Here is a 16,580-nt window from a genome sequence, read left to right on the forward strand (position 1 = left end):
AAGATGTCAATAATTGTGTAGCATTAGCATTACAGGCTTATTAGCTGTAAGTCCCCTCGCCCATTTGTCATCGCTTCCGTTGCATTTTTTCACCGCCCGTCAACAGGCCTGGGTATAATTAATTGACCTTGGTAATTCTTTAATATGTTGACCCGAGCAGGTGGCAAAGTTTTGACTGTTTTTTAATTTAGAGCATTACGTTATACAAGGCATTGTGTTTAAATGGCACAGCTGATATTGCGAGCGGTTGCCACACCCTGCTTCAAGTCACACGTAAATTTTCAACACAATTTATGTAATACGCGTTAAGATTTGGTTAATTTAGATAGGTCGTATTCCGATGAGTTGATTGTTAGCTACGTTTGTGGGTGTTCAAAACACACCTGTTGGATTAGTACTGTCGACGCTTTGACATTAACGCTTTTCAAGTCTGGTAAAACCTTAAACTTTTGTTAGATTGTATAACAAATAGAGATAGCAGGATATAGTTAAAGGTCTAGTAGCCTTGTCTGCCTACTTCGTCACCTTATCACAGCAATATACCCCAATGCCTGCTAATCGTTGGGAAAATCTATAGGTGCTTACTCGTATATAGTACAACCTATGCCTCTAATAACTGGTAATGATTGGGTACAAATAAATGTTGTTTTAACGAGTTATAAACACTTTTAGACGGCATTGTTTATACTGTTCTACCCACCCACTGACATAAAGCCGTCAAACTAACAACTAACACACTGACAGGGTGTTTTTAAGGGGTCAAGGTTCAAATTAGAACAGCTGAAAACGATTACTTATGCATGCGTTTGCGCTTAAGGGAAAGATGTATGTGTGAATGCGGTAAAAATATTTGCCTTCGTGGGTAAAAGTTATTTTGACCCAAAAATTTGCAGACAAAATAACGCTTGACGGTATTTTTAAACATGGCTGACTTAAGTTGGTGATAAAAATATATTTTTAACATCGGCAATAATGTGTTATAACCCTTGTTGTTATTACTTTAGCATAATAATAACACCACACGTTACAAAAATAAAATTACATTTCGTGCAGTTTTCGGAAGTATTTTGACCTCTTGATCCAGTTTAAAACAGAAATATTAAGAATAGATTGAACTGGTGTACCTTTAGATTCGGCACTAATGCTACTGAATTACAAAGTATCTTTAGCCCATATTTTACAATCACAATAATCCTATATTTGTTGACACAAGCGGGCATTCAAAATCAACTAAGCCACAATCAATCTGGAGCCCGTGTTATTATATTTATGGTATTCTTAAAGTGGAATTAACGGGTCAATATTGATATTACGGTAGCCTTGTTTTTTTATAGTGGCAATAGACTATACTGGGTCAACGAACCATACCTGTCTGGAGTGATTTTTAAGTCTTCATTACTTGGAATAAGTAACTGTAGCCACAAGTCGCCAGAATGCCAATGAAAATCCCGCATGTCTTTATGAAAGCCTGTAGTTAGGCTATTTTCTGCGGCAAATCCGTTTGTCACTTTCTTTAGCCTTATATTTTTTATTTACATTTCTTTGAAGATATAAATAACTCACACAGTAGCTAAACAAATAATGAGAAAACATACAGTTGTGTTGACATAACGAACGATGTTGCAACTGTAAAATTAGGTTATAAAAATACCTTTACAACAACAAAATAGTAACTTAGCCATGAAGTTTTTTAAAGCCACTTTCTTACAAAGTAAATGTTGGGTTATTATAATTTATTAGGTAAGAATAAACCTATGCTTAGACTAAACAATGAGCTGTATAACATGTTACTCTGACGTGCGACTATGTATTATGACATCAAAATACGAATCGTGCCAAGCACATGGCCAACGGAAAGAGGACCTTGTTTAAAGTTGTTTAATTCCAATAACGTGACAGAAAAAATGATTAAGAAATTAAACATTTAAAATACGTTATCGATATACAATATAGCGTGGTTTATGTTTTTTGAGAGGTGTGCTAATCTATATACGAGGCAAAAATAACTGAAAGTTTAGGTTGAATAAGGCTGTGTGTGGTATATTTATTATTAAACGGAACATTGCTAACTGTAAAAAAAAATTGAAAACAAATTTATCATAAAAAAGGTCAACCTTGTTTCTCAGCTCAAATTATTCAACAAAAAGACGAGAAGGCAGCATAGGTTAAATTCTACCGGTGATCGTTGTAGATAAATTCGCTTAGTACCAACGAACTGGTGATACTTTAGTAAAATGACTAATAAAAAACGGTGATTAAACAAAAAATGATAGATTAAATTTTAATTGTGTCTATGTACCTATAAGAATTTTCCAGACAAAAGAGTTTCTGTATTTTTAAATTCACAAATTCGCCTTTTTTAAGTCAATTCCAGGTAAAAAAGTTTTTCCATTTTGGGTAACAGCAACAGTTTAAAAATTGCGAAAGATAATCCGATTTAGGCTACAAACATTGGCGTGATTAGCAGTCTAACACAATTAATTCTTGTTTTGTTATTATCTGTGCGGTTTTTAGCCCAAAATTTGTTTTTACCGCCCGTGGGCCTGTAGATTAATATTCGACTTGTTTCCGCATAACAAGCAAGGTTTAACATTACCAGTTTAAGCGTCGATGTAATCGACTGGCAATAGCTTAGGCTTAATTACTGTAATGATAATTTATTGTATTAGATTAGAAAATGTAAAACAAAATTTAATATGTTTATGAACTGTAAGATTTAGTAGTGTTTATATTTACAATAATAACGCGATTTTCTATTGTAGAAAAAATATATTTAGTTTTTTTTTAATTTAACGCCTACTTGTTATATATCTCGCTCACGAAAAAAATTTAAAGTGATTTAAAATAAAAAAATAGGGATTTTAACTTTTTTGCTCGGTCGATTCTTGGAAAAAATGTGAACCTTTTTTCTTTTTCGCATTGAAGAAAAGTCCTGCAGTACAAGTAATTTATTATACGAAAAGCAAGCGACATAATTTTTTTTTCACTTTAGGCAGAGCAAGCATTATAGCTACAGTGTACTACTAGTAAAAAACAGTAAGTTTAGTTAAGCTTAATATGTACTTCTATATATATACAGGTTTAAATTTAGGTTTTTGTGTTTTAAAAATTGTTAATTTGTTATTGAAGTAAGGTGTTTTGAGAAATAAGTTAAGGAGAATATGATAACTTTTTATATTTATAGAGAAATTACGGAGTTTTAATTTTTACAAGCGTTTCTGTTTATAAGAGTTATTATTTACATATTTGTAAAAAAAAAATTTGAAGGTGATTTAATTGCATACTATATAACACAAAACTGGTTTGTATAAATTTAAAACAAATTTTTTTAATTAACTTTCGTTATTATTAATTTATTTATACTTTTAACTAAAGATTTAATGCTCTTTTAAATTATAACACGATTTGACAAAGAAATTTTTTATAAAAAGACAGTTTACTGACAATAATGATGTCACTGCAAAATAGAAGTGCTCTACGATTACTCGAGATACGATATCGCTCGCGTGTCAACATATACCTTATAATTTTCATATTTAAAATTCCGTTGGCAAAAAATTAATTGCGATATTTAAGTGTTGTCCATTTTTAGGCACAGTAGCCTTGCCTTAATTGTAGGAATATCACGTAGTGAAAAAAATGCACGATTAAATATTTGACATCGGGCTTTAGCTTGACTGTTAAGTTTTTTTTTCTCACGAGGTAGGCTAGCTTATTATTCTCAGTCGGGGTGGCCTGTCGTCAATCGTAAAGCCTTCTGGGAGCGTATTATACGTGTAATGTTACTGGAGATTGACATATCGGTATAAAGCTTAGAGTTAATAGTATTTTTGTTGCGTTCAGGTAACAACAAACCATTAATAAAATAGTTGCACGATTTATCAAATCATGATACTTTTGCAATGTGATATTAATTTAAACTCAATTTAGTAGGATTTTGTAATAAAAATTTTGTGATGCTTTAAAAAAGTTTACTGTTAATTAGCCCCTTCCATGTTGTAATATATATTTTAAGCGAAAATTCATAAATTGTCGTGACAAATTAACAACACGTGCCATAGGAAAAGCAAAACCGACTCACGAACAGATAATGGTTTAAAAGTGTGGTTTAAAAAGCAAGAACTCAAGTGTCCAAGGCTGTGATTAAGAGTCTTGATCGGCACCTCTTAAAGTAAAGTTTAAAAACAGTCTAACCACACGGCATTGTTTTTGGTTTGTCCTAACTTGCAATTATATTTAATTGCACAGGTATTTTTGAGTCTCGTGCCAGTTTGCGTAGCGAAATTTTTACTCGATGTTAATGACCTCGCTGTCACCTACTTTGCCACTTTATTTTATCATCAAAAATGCCCGTGATTATTGTTACGTCATAAGCCAAGCATGAAGTAAGACTTGGCTGTGACAACTATCTGTCACGCACATAGCGCGATAAGTTGGGATCAATTTTTATTTTCCTTTGCCGCTCTTATGATCATTTTCCCCGCTCCAATGGCGAAAAATAATTGCCTCACACGACAACTGAACTGTGCAGCTTATTTTCACAACGTTTGGCGCCCCGGTTGCCATAGAAATCGAGCGACGTTTAGCCTGTTACTGGTAAAATAGCTGCCAGCCTTAAATTTTAAAAGGTGTGAGAGGCTTGGTCATATTTTTTTGGAATTTTAATGTGTTGTTGTTGTTGTTGTTTAACCTGGCCTTAAATTGACGCCCATTAAACCTATTTATTAGACTAAACAATAGAGTTTTGATACATTAGTCGCATTTTTCTGTTACTAATATACATTATACACAAGTTACTTAATTTCTTAATTTTGAAATTTGATTCAATCTGCTTTTTGTTTTTTGTTGTTTTTTTTATTAATGCTTAACGGAATCAAAAGAACTTAAAGAATAACTTTAAAAGTTAAGCAGCATAAAGCCTAAAGTGTCGTTTGTCTTTATAGTAAAATTATAAGGGCAGCGATATTCATATTTAAATTCCTTAAATCAATTTGACGTACACTCTATAATTATGTCGAATCAAATTACAAGTAAATGCAGTAAAGAATCAAGTTGCACAAAGTCGCTTTATATAATAATCTTTAAGGCTAAATAGTTAAGACACAGGGTAGTATTTTATAGTGGAATTGTTTAATAAATCAAGTAATATATACATTCTTAAGGTTATGTTTTCTTATATATCTGCGTCACTAGAATAATCTCACATTCCTATGAATCATTAAAAAACCAAATGTTTAACATCATTTGTTTGCGAACTTGAAAAATTGTAATTGCTCACGTGATTCGAAGTTAAAGCTGGCGACTGGCGTTTATAAGTATTGCGTTACAATTAAGTAATGTTTTTTTTGGCTTGCACAAACATTTGTGATTTTTTATAAGGACACGCCTCGACACGCCTTAATATTTATGTTGAATTTATAAAAAAAAACTGGTAACCAGTCTGAAATTATTTTAAGTTGTAACTTTCGACCTATATTCAGCCGAATCTCATTAAATAATCGCTCTAAAGGAAAACCGAGCTCATAGTTTTACAATTGTTGATAAATTGGCGCCATTTTTTTTCTTGCATCATAATATCTCATACCTTAATACAAATACTCCGTAAAAGGCGTGCGTTCTAACATGAAGAAAGCCTGTCGCAGTAGAATTTATAAGGTAATAAATACGCGGTGACATTTTATTTGAGCAGCGTAAAGACTTTAAATGCTCGTGCTATTTGCTTGGGCCAGCGACGACTGGATTTCTTAATGCTGGTTATTTTTACAACTACTAGACGTTCAGACAAGACTAACAAGTATAATTAGGTATATATAAAAGATAGGGAAGTACATATTAAATATTAATACAAGTTCAAAACAGTGTTATCATAAGTAAACAAGTAATTTAGTTTCGGTAAATGTTAGATCTTGTTCAAAACTTGTTTTTTCTTTGGTAGCACGCTTACATTTGCGAAACCATAATATTTTACGATAATCAAGCAGTAAAATGTAATGGTTATCTTAATAGGACGATAAAATTAGAAAATAATGTGTTATTGATATTTAATGATATTTAATAAGTAAATACAATATTGTAATATGATGCTATATAGTTAGAGACCTTACGTATGTACTATTATTAACCTATTTGCAAAAAGTTGACCGTATTCCGTCTGGTTAGATCATACCTATATGTATTATTCCTCCTCTAGGGAAATAAAATCTAATTGTTTTCCACTTTGCTAATGTCTTATTTCGCCAAAGTGACATTTTTAGCTAATTTGAAGGTTAACTTGTTTTTAAAGAATAGATGTAACCTAATTTTTTCTTGTGGTTTTAATTATTGTTAAATAGGGCTCGGTGTATAACGCTTAATCATTAGATACTTCAAGGCGGTATTGTGAAAATGGCATGTGTACTTAACGTATACGTTGTTTAAGCTGGAATCAGGAATACTATATAACTCTTTGTAAAAAGGGGATGTTATACATTTAAAAGGCTATGTCACGTCACGTTCGGGCATTGAATAAAAAGGAATGTTTGACTTACCACGTCGGGTATTTACATTTTGATTGGAAAGTGGATTCCACGCTAATTTTACTTCAAGATTTGAGTACAAAAAACGACTGAATCAAACTGCCTCAATATCAAAAGACGAAAGTTTAAAAATCAAAAGTTACTAAGTTATGGTTTTTTACCGTACTTACTAGCTGACTAGCAAGTCCAGAAAAGGAATACAACTTTTTTAAACAAGAGCAGCTATGAAAGTAACTTGTTAAGAGCTTCCGTTTAAAGAAAAAACTGACTGACTCGCCCTTATCTTGTTTATTTGCCAGTTCATAATTTGATTGACACATTTGCAACGCTCCGCCCTTCTTGCCTTGCTAGTAAACGTCGGATTGGTTTTCCTTGGTATAAAACAGGCTCGAAAAATTGTGCGGCAACTTAGAAGATAAAACACATCTGGGCAGAATCTTTTTATAAAGCGTTTGATATATAAACACTGGCATAATCTATTGCTTTTATTTAGTACGTTTACTCACAATTAAAAGCAATTTGTTTATGGTTATTTAAAATTTTGAATGACTAGTAAGGTATACAAATAAAAAGTCAGTTGTTTTTTAAATTAATCATATAAAATATCGTAAAAAAATAACATATGAATTTTTTCTATTTCAGATTTAAAAAAAAATTAAAAATTTTATGCGAAAATAAAAATCTCAAATTTTACTTGGAATATAATATCGTGGAATACAGAATCAAAAATGAAAAATTTACAAGTTATTGGACTTATATTTATTCTCACTACCTCATTGTAAGTGTTTACTTTTTTGTATAATATTAATTTAAAATTACTGTTTAATTTATCTAATCGTCTTATAGAATATCGTAATTTGTTTTCACAATAGTTTTAAATGATAAAGCCAAGCGCGCTGTAGTAAATAAGCCAATTGTATCAACTGGTTTTATTTGTGCTCCACCTCCGTGGTGGCAAAAATGTAATATTTTAATCCTATTATCGTAGCGTTCTTAAAGTCAAAATTTAACATTTTTGATTTTGATTTTCAATATTGCTGAACTGTTTTGACAGTAATCGGCCTGTAAGTAATAGCTGTTTTGTGCTGACAGCCATGAAATACGTTATAAATGTCTTGTAAGGACCACCCCACGTTAAATGATAAACATACCGGCATGTAGATGAAATATTACAGAAAATCTAGAATATAAGAGAAGCTAGAAATATAAGACAAATAAATAAAATTTCGGGCGAAATTTCTGGGCAACATTTTCCAAAGTTTTTGTCGCCGCAAGACGGGCTGTTAAAAGCAGCATATTTACTTAGGCCATAACTCTTTCTTTATTTTCTATTGTTGAGTTATTATTCGAGCTATAAAACATGCGAGGCAACTTTAAAGACTTCCTCATGTTTGCCGAGCGAAATATTTGAGTGGCTAACTGGACCTCGTTAGTTCAGTTTATTCAATTCAGTGTCAACAATAAAAGATGTCAATCACATTGCCTAGAATCTGCAACTACTTTAAAACACAAAATAACCTTGCTAATTAAAGAATCCTAATTCTTTTACTTTACGGTCCTTGCCAAATTTGTTATTACTTTTAAGGTTCTTTGGAATATATATTTATATTCCATAATCTATTTTTTTTGTATATATCTTTATCGTCGATGTGGGAAAGTCGAATGCGCGACTTAAACATAGAGTAACATCAGATACTCCGACCCAGTCTCGAGTTGCCTGGGCAGTTTTGAATATTATAGATTTATAATTGCCCGATAGTTACGCTGCTGATTAAGTGCTGGCTCAGCAGGAGTTCGTACCGTTTATAGCGCCTTACTTAAGGGCGCTACAGCATAAGGTCAGAGGGGATTGAACCCACGACCTCATGTGTGGTGTATATATATATATATATCTAATATTGGGCGATTTTTATAATTTTAAAATCGCGATAATTATTGCATAATTATCTGACTACATTTAACAATTATTTTTTTTGACTTTTGTAATTCTAATTTTTTTAGACAACCGTAAACCACAAGTGATCAGAAAATATGACTTGTTATTTAATTTTTTTTTTTCAGTGTTTCTGGGTTCAAGTATAGAAACATGCAACGAAAGAATAATATGATCCACAGAGACCTTGTGATCAACAGCAACACAATATGTGGAAATAAAATGGGGTTAAGCAATCATCAAATGGATCTTTGCCAGCGACAGCCAACATTATTTGCTTCAGCGTGGCAAGTGAGATAACATTTTTTATGTTTTATTTATCCTCAATGTAGAATAGTCGTCTCCACAACCTTAACATATACAATAACGTTTGTTTCCCCGACTCAGTCTCGAGTACACTTTGGCAGTTTGAAATATTATTAATTATAATTGCCCGCTAATCAAGCTGCTGATTAAGTGCTGGCTCAGCAGGAGTTTAAATCGTTTATAAAACCTTACTTAGGAGGGCCATAGCATGGAAGCAGGACGGATCGAACCCAGAACCTGATATAATAAAGCCAACTGTTCTGACCAGTACTCCAAACTCACAGTTATTTAAATCTACATATAGTTATTTGATTCTAATTTTACACACTTCTCTTTGCAAATACACTTTCGTTATATTTTTGTAAATGTATAGATTTTTTAAATTTTCGCAATATAAAAAAAGCATGCTGACCTGGTGTGCTCCGTGTTTCAAAACTAAGGCATATTTACTTCTTTTGTGGCGTATTGAAAAAAGCTCCTCCAGTATTTAAATTAAAAATGTGCTAACGATTTTTTGTACCCGCAAATATACATATCGCATTTAAATTACATTCATGACAGTATTGTTTTAACTGCTTAACTAATATCCGTATTGGCCTTAAAATGCACATTAAGTAACCGACAACTTTTGTTTTAGGGTATTCTAGTTGCAATCAACGAATGCAAAGAGCAGTTTCGCAATAACAGATGGAACTGCAGCATTTTGGAAGCTCACCACAAAATGCCCCATTCGAATCATTTTCTTGGAAGAGGTATGTTAATAGATTTAATTATTTATATACTGTAGGTTTAAGCATATATACAAACATGTTTTAAATAGTAAGCAAGGATCTACCATATGTGGTTTGTAAAACGATGTGATTTACATGAACTCAATTTTTTATTACTACAACCGAATTTTGGCTATAGAGTTCTCTGTTATAATTGTATTTTTAAATAAAAATTTAAAAAAAATTATTGTTTATGTTTTTGCTTAACATTTGTAACGTTTTAATAGTACATTAATATGCATATGTAATATTTAGGTTATAGAGAAACGGCATTCACGATTGCAATTGCCTCGGCTGGCGTAGCCCATCAAGTTGCCGAGGCTTGTAGCCTTGGAAAAATTCCTGAATGCAATTGTAAAAAAAGTTTAACCGCGTCACAGAAAAGACATTTTAGGGTAAGAAGAAGAAATCTTTGTTTTAGTTTTTTCAATATCAGAATTTAATAGCGTTTTTTTAAATATATTTGTTATTAAATCCCCCCTAAGGGAAAAAGTTTTTTGATATTTTATTGGGTAAGGGTGTGATAATAATACGTGTTTAAGCTATCCGTAAACGCCGGGCTCAAGGAGAAATAGTGTGGCGTTGGTGCCACTCGAACTCGAAACCTTTCGCCCCGTAGTCGGATGTCGTGACCGGTATACCACATTAAGTTTTTTTTAAAAACATTTATTTTTTGTTATTTTTTAGAAACATATGGACGACGACGCTATGGCTACAGCGGTATTCGAACGCGCGGGTTGCGATCGGGGTATAAACAAAGGACTGGCCTTCGCTGCCGAGTTTTTGGACTCGCGAGATTCCTCGACTGATATTATATCAAGATCGATCATACATAATAACAGGGTTGGACGACTGGTAAGTTAATAATTAAAAAAGAGTTAGGGTCACTTGTACTTTACGGTTCTTAAAAAAACTTCCGTACTTTGCGGTCCTAGCTAATTTTTTTCGTACTTTGCGATACTAATGTAAAGTATAAGTAATTCAAAAAAAATTGGGAAAAAATGTTTAAAACAATAAAATACCTAAAATATTAAATCTATTTTTTTAACCAGGCAGTTGCTAGAACGAAGAGAGAGACATGTAAATGCCACGGAATGTCAGCTTCATGCAGTTATAAAAGTTGTTGGCAGAAACCGGCGGAATTCCACGTGATAGGAGAAGCTATTAAACAAAAATACTTGGATGCAGTTTTGGCTCAAGCTAATATGGGGTAAGTTTTTTTTTTAGTATATATCTTTACCCTCGATGTGGGAAAGTCGAATGCGCGACTTAAACATAGAGTAACACCAGTTACTCCGACCCAGTCTCGAGTTTTCTGTGGCAGTTTGGGATATTAGAGATTAAAATTGCCCCATAATTATGCTGCTGATTAAAGGCTGGCTCAGCAGGAGTTCGTCATAGCGCCTTACTCAAGGGCGCTACAGCATGAGATCAGTCAGTAAAAGTACAATAGCTGCTAGAAGTAATAATGAAGTTAATGTTTATAGGAATGCCATATTTGTATAAAATGAATGACATTATCGATAAAAGATGTCAAAATAAAATGCGTTTGTAGATTGTAAAGGTCTTACGTAATGATATTATGTAACAGCATTCTTAGAGCGCATTGAAAACTTTAATAAAAAATCAAAAAATTTTTTTTTTTTAAATCAAAATTTTTTTTTTTTAAATATAAGATAACAATGTCTATATAGATGCATCATTTAAAACTGGCACAAGGTTAAGAAACAAAAACTATGTCAAAAGATAAAAACCCTTTTTTTATTCAATATTGCCAGATAGTTATGCAATATTAAGCCTGCCGATTGCAACACAATTAGGTTACTGTACTCGCTGTAGTTTAACAACAATTTATCACTTATGTTATGAAAATGTTTATTTAACCGAAATCGTTAAGTTTCCTACTATTGCGTAGTAACCACGTCGCAGTCGGAAACTGATTGTCCGAATCTTGATTTACGACCCATGTTAAAATGTATTTAGTTCGTCAACTGAGCTAAGTAAAAATTAATTAGTCAGGCAAACGCTCGTGAAAGTGCACGACAAATACGAAAACGTTAAAATGCTACTTACTACTATGTTACTATGTTTAAGCTTGATGACATAAGCTTTTAAGTCCTGAATTTTTTATTAGTTACCTCATATTTGTTTAAAAATGACTAAATATTTGTAAATCTTTTGAAAATATATTATTTTAAAAGTAGTTTTTGTAACATAAAAGAAAATAGTATATTTTAACGTTTGTTCTTCAAGTTAGTCCCAAAACAGCCCCAAAAATATTGTTAATCTTACCCAAATTTGTCAAGTTCTGTTATGAATACCCGCCCTTTTTAGTTAAGTTCCCCTTTAAAAACGAGTAAAGGTCATGGCTTATAAGCGGTTAAATGTCATGACTTAACTTAAAGGTGACTTTTGTACGAGTTCATACTAAATATAAAACGCAGTGCAATGCGAGGCGTTGTACTTGTTTATGTTTAAAATGCGTGGCATTTGGTTGCAGTTTTACTTAAGTTAACTAACAATAAGTACGTGGCATAAATATAAATGTAACATAACTAAATTTTATTCGACAACTAAATATAATCAAAAATTCCTGTTTTAACCATTGATTTCAATATTTCATTTTTTGTGTTTGATAACGCTTTATTTCGTGTTGATAACGCTGTATAAAAAAGTACATGCATACCTTTGGTTGTTACATTTTAATGTAAAAAACCGCGTGGTTCTGTTTAGTGTAAATTTTGTTCGTTACCTTGCGGCATTTACGCTAAGGATTAACTTAATTTGAAATACGGATGTACGGTCAGAAAACTTGTTGCAAATATTTATTTTAAATCCTGTGGCTACCAGCACTTGGTAGTTAAGTAGGAAAAACAATTAAAAATGCACCTGCACCGTAATTGGGCTTCAGATTTTTCTTAGAAATCGGCTTATGTAAGCTTGAAAATCTATCAAATTGCAGAACAAAATCCCCTCTTTCCATTACTTAAAAAAGAGTTACATTATTTTACCTTTTTTTTACATTATTTGAATTAATAAAATTTAAAATTTTTTGGCATCGCATTTTTGAAATATTTGTGTGAGAAATTTCATGTAAGTTACTGGCTTTAATGTCTATTAGTCTACCTAGGAAACGATTAACGTTTAATATAAACAGCCCGAAGGCGTTAATGCATAACTGTGGGTTGTACTAATTTGCTCTTAAAAACGTAATAGACGGAAGTAAAAAAATAAAACATCGAAATATCAAAAAATGAAAATTTCTAAAATTCAAGCTAGATTTACAAAGTAATACATACATTTTTGAGTTTATTTTGTCAAGGTAAGGCCTACATTTTAGTCTCAAATTAGTAAAATTCCTTTTTACCCCAACCCAAAGCTTTACCAAGCTTTTCCAAAGCTTGGCGAAATCACCTATTTAATTATTGAACCGCCCAGTAGTATTTAAGTTCCTTAGCTAAAATCATATCCTTACTTGAAAAAGCTAGGGTTGAAAGCTTTTGAAGTCGAACTAAGAAACTAATAGTAAAGTCTAGAGTCTTGTGCACTGTCCCTAAAATTTAAAACAGCCTTGGAATAAGTTTAACTCTTGTTGTACAGAAATGATGTTCGCGACAACCAAATCGTGCAATTTATTGATGGCCGAGACGTGCCGAAAGAAGACCTCTTATTCTTCGAAAAATCGCCTTCGTACTGCAAACCTGACCCATCTATAGACTACGTGGGCACGAAGGGCCGATACTGCAAGCATGACAAACCGCCATATTGTTCAAACTTGTGCTGCGGACGAGGCTACCATACTGTCAACATGACTAGAACTGAAGCTTGCGACTGTCGGTTCCACTGGTGCTGCCGAATAGAGTGCAACGTTTGCACCTGGACAGAGGAGGTTTCTATCTGCAACTGACAGCCCCGTGCGTGGTGATGACGTCATTTTTGACGTAATCTATACCTAATGACGTCAAGTTATTCCAAAAGGTGGGCAGGGGTCGAAGTCGAAAGGGTTGCAAGAGACGCAAAGGAAAAGTTTATATCGCATGTTAGCTTTGATTAACTAACAAGCTGCAGCTATCTTTTTTGTTAACATTTGATTAAACTATTGTGTTAAAAAGCTTGAAAACCAACTTATAAATAACTGTAAGTTGTTATTTCCAAAGGTGTAACAGTTATTTTATTGGTAATATATTGTAAACATATAAAAACCTGTCGATTTTGTAAGGAATTGACTGAAAAACGAACAAGTTCCAAATATAAATTCTTTTTTCCAGTGCTGATAATTATGTATTATGCTCTAACTTTATTTCTAACATTTCGTATTCTAACCTTATTGTATGTATGTAAAAACCCCTTTTTCTTTTTATTTCTTTAATTTATTATTACGCCGTTTCGCTTCAATACGTTTTTCGTCTTCCCTTTTTTTGTTTCTAAACTTTGAGAAAAATATTAAAACAAAAAACCAGTTCTGTGCGGTTTTTATTTATATTAAGGTAACAATTAAAGGTTTTAAGTTTCAATATAAATATATGATCTATACGTTTTGTACAACCCAGATTTTAGCCTAAGTTTATGACATTTTTAATTTAGTCAAAGTGAGCTATTATCAGAAATTTATTTGACGTCCAGTCTTGCTACGGACGAATCGTAGCCGACACAATTTTCAACATAGCATTCGTATTTGCCAGTATCTTTTTTCGTGCAATTCTTGATGGTAAGAATGGTGGTGTCTCCGTCAATGTCGTAAAATATTCGATCGTCTTCATCGATATCTTCTCCATCTTTCGCCCAGCCAACCTAACAATTTAATTGTTATATTTAATTTAGTTACGTTCATATCATTTGGTTTTAAACATAGAAATTTAATAAGCCTTTTAACCAAATTTTTAATTTGAAATCTACGAAATATATATTTTTTGGTTTAAAAGTTCTACTTTACCCCTATTTTAGGTATTTGTTTATTATAACCCTTTCAACGATTTTTTTGGATTTACTTGAATGTTTCGCTTAATATGAGGGAAAATCAAAAAAACAAAGACAACTAACTATAGTCGACTCCAAGAGAGTAAAATAAGTCCTTTTCCAAATTTACGAATTCAACTTCATTTAATTGCGTTAAGATCTAATTTAAAAAAGTTACTTACATCTGGGTCTGGGTCACCAGCACATGTTACAGTCATGGTTACCGTTTCTCCTCGTTTTACACTCTGGTGGGGATGACCCTTGCTAATTTTAGCCGGAACTAAATAAAAAGAGTAATTGTAATTGTACATTTCAGCAAAAATTAACAAAAAAAGGTTATTTTATATTATTTCAAGGCAGGCCTACCTTTAAAACCCAGTATACTATATTCAAGCACCCTACATCTATAATTTATAGTCTTGGATTACATCTATACACCTAAAATCTTTATTTAAACAATTTTTTTGTATGCCTTACCTTGAATAGTTACTATGGAAGAATCATATGTTTCCCCAAATCTGTTGAAGGCCTTGCAAGTATATTGTCCAGCGTCTGCACAACTTAGATTTTTAATAATAAGAGCACTGGCATTGTCCTCTTCAAACACAATCCCGTATTTAATTCCTTCCTTTAGTTCTTGGCGGTCTTTAAACCAACTATGGTAAATAACAATTAACAAAGCGTGTTTAAGTAATCATTTTTGAGGTAAAGTCAATTTAATAAACCTAAGCAAAGTTAGCCTGTTATTATTAGAGAGATGTAGTTGTCAGTTTGATACATTACTGACATAGTATAATGCTTTTAAACTTTTAATTGTTTTTTTTGAATTGGCAAGCAACGTTAGCATCTTGCTGCTTTTGAAGTTAAGTTTTAAACTTGAGATTTGGGAACGAAGTATTCAAGAAAAAAAAAATTCTTACGAAACAGTCGGATCTGGAAATCCGGTTAGTTTGCAATCAATGCGAAGAGCGCTTCCTTCGACCGAAGAAAGGTCTCCCAGTTCGCATAAAAATCTTAACATAAAAAAAACAAACAGTTCATTAAATTTCTTTTTTCTGACTTAAACATAATAATATATTACGCTATATTTTAATGTTAACTGGGTATAAAGTAAGTAGTAAAAATTAGAGGCAACTTAAACTTTTTTTTTTCCTTATCACCCTTTACATTTTTTAAGTTATCTGTAAATCTGTAAACGCCAGGGCGAAACGTGTGGTGCTTGTTCGGCTCAAACCCAAAACCCTTTGGTTTGTAGTTCGTTGCTTCAGTATATTGCACAAACAGACCATTAGCAACCTAACCTGTTTAACGTATACATATATTTATGCCTTGACTACTTCAACTTACCGTGGCGGCCCGTCTTCCTTCAGCTTTGCGCGGACTCGATGGCCTCTGAATGATTTTTGAATCATGGCCGCTGCCGATTGCACCTCCTTATCATTGAGATCGATGTCACATGGTGGAGCCATATTCTGTTAGAAAAAATAATCAAATTTGTTGGTGGTTTCCAAATTATCAAGTTATAGTCGGTTATAAGCTGATTTTGAGCGTTTTGTGTAAATTTTGGCTAAATAATTACATATAAATAATTCTTTTTTATTATCAGAATATATTTAACCTTATTTTTTGTTTTTTTAACTGAACATATTACAAATTGTAGTAAAAACCTAACGTTTTAGCTGAAAAATTGCCTTACCTTGTCTACTGCTCTACTGCAGCCTCTTTATCCTGAATATGGTTAGTCAAAACTAACTTAAGTTGAAGCTACATTACTTTGTTTAAACCCTGGCGAACGAAGGTCTTAACCCATGCGTTTTCCATTCGCAAATGCAATGCTGTTATGACGTGAAACAGCTGAGGCAAGGCTTTCAAGTAACGCCTGTTGCTGCAAAATGTTACTCAAGGGAGCCTATATTTGTTATTCCCTGAGCTAGGCGGTTTGGCATAAAACCTAATATGGAATCAAGAGAACTACTTCTTACTGGCAAAACTACATTATCAACTCTTACCCACTAATATAAAATGTCAATTTAAATAGATTAATAGTTATTATTCAATTACGTCGCCATTAAGATTTGTAAATATGTTTGGCTTAGCAAA

At 32.5% G+C, this 16,580-nt stretch overlaps 2 protein-coding genes across 2 annotated transcripts; one reads left to right on the forward strand and one right to left on the reverse strand.

Moving 5' to 3' along the window:
• The first annotated feature begins 7,155 nt into the window (after positions 1–7,155).
• LOC145741517 (protein Wnt-10b-like) lies at positions 7,156–13,969 on the forward strand. The gene is made up of 7 exons (XM_082559112.1): positions 7,156–7,293; positions 8,577–8,739; positions 9,392–9,506; positions 9,780–9,919; positions 10,212–10,379; positions 10,577–10,734; positions 13,125–13,969. Exons 1-7 carry the CDS (start codon positions 7,244–7,246, stop codon positions 13,429–13,431), a joined length of 1,101 nt encoding a protein of 366 aa, XP_082415238.1. The 5' UTR covers positions 7,156–7,243; the 3' UTR covers positions 13,432–13,969.
• Positions 13,970–13,979: 10 nt separating this feature from the next.
• Positions 13,980–16,318, reverse strand: LOC145741518 (SPEG neighbor protein-like). The gene is made up of 6 exons (XM_082559113.1): positions 16,177–16,318; positions 15,828–15,952; positions 15,401–15,493; positions 14,958–15,136; positions 14,663–14,760; positions 13,980–14,315 (listed from the first exon to the last, which is right to left on the reverse strand). Exons 2-6 carry the CDS (start codon positions 15,947–15,949, stop codon positions 14,133–14,135), a joined length of 675 nt encoding a protein of 224 aa, XP_082415239.1. The 5' UTR covers positions 15,950–15,952; positions 16,177–16,318; the 3' UTR covers positions 13,980–14,132.
• Between the last annotated feature and the right edge of the window lie 262 nt (positions 16,319–16,580).

Source organism: Corella eumyota, chromosome 2 (assembly GCF_963082875.1).
Source record: "Corella eumyota chromosome 2, kaCorEumy4.1, whole genome shotgun sequence".
NCBI lineage: Eukaryota > Metazoa > Chordata > Ascidiacea > Phlebobranchia > Corellidae > Corella > Corella eumyota.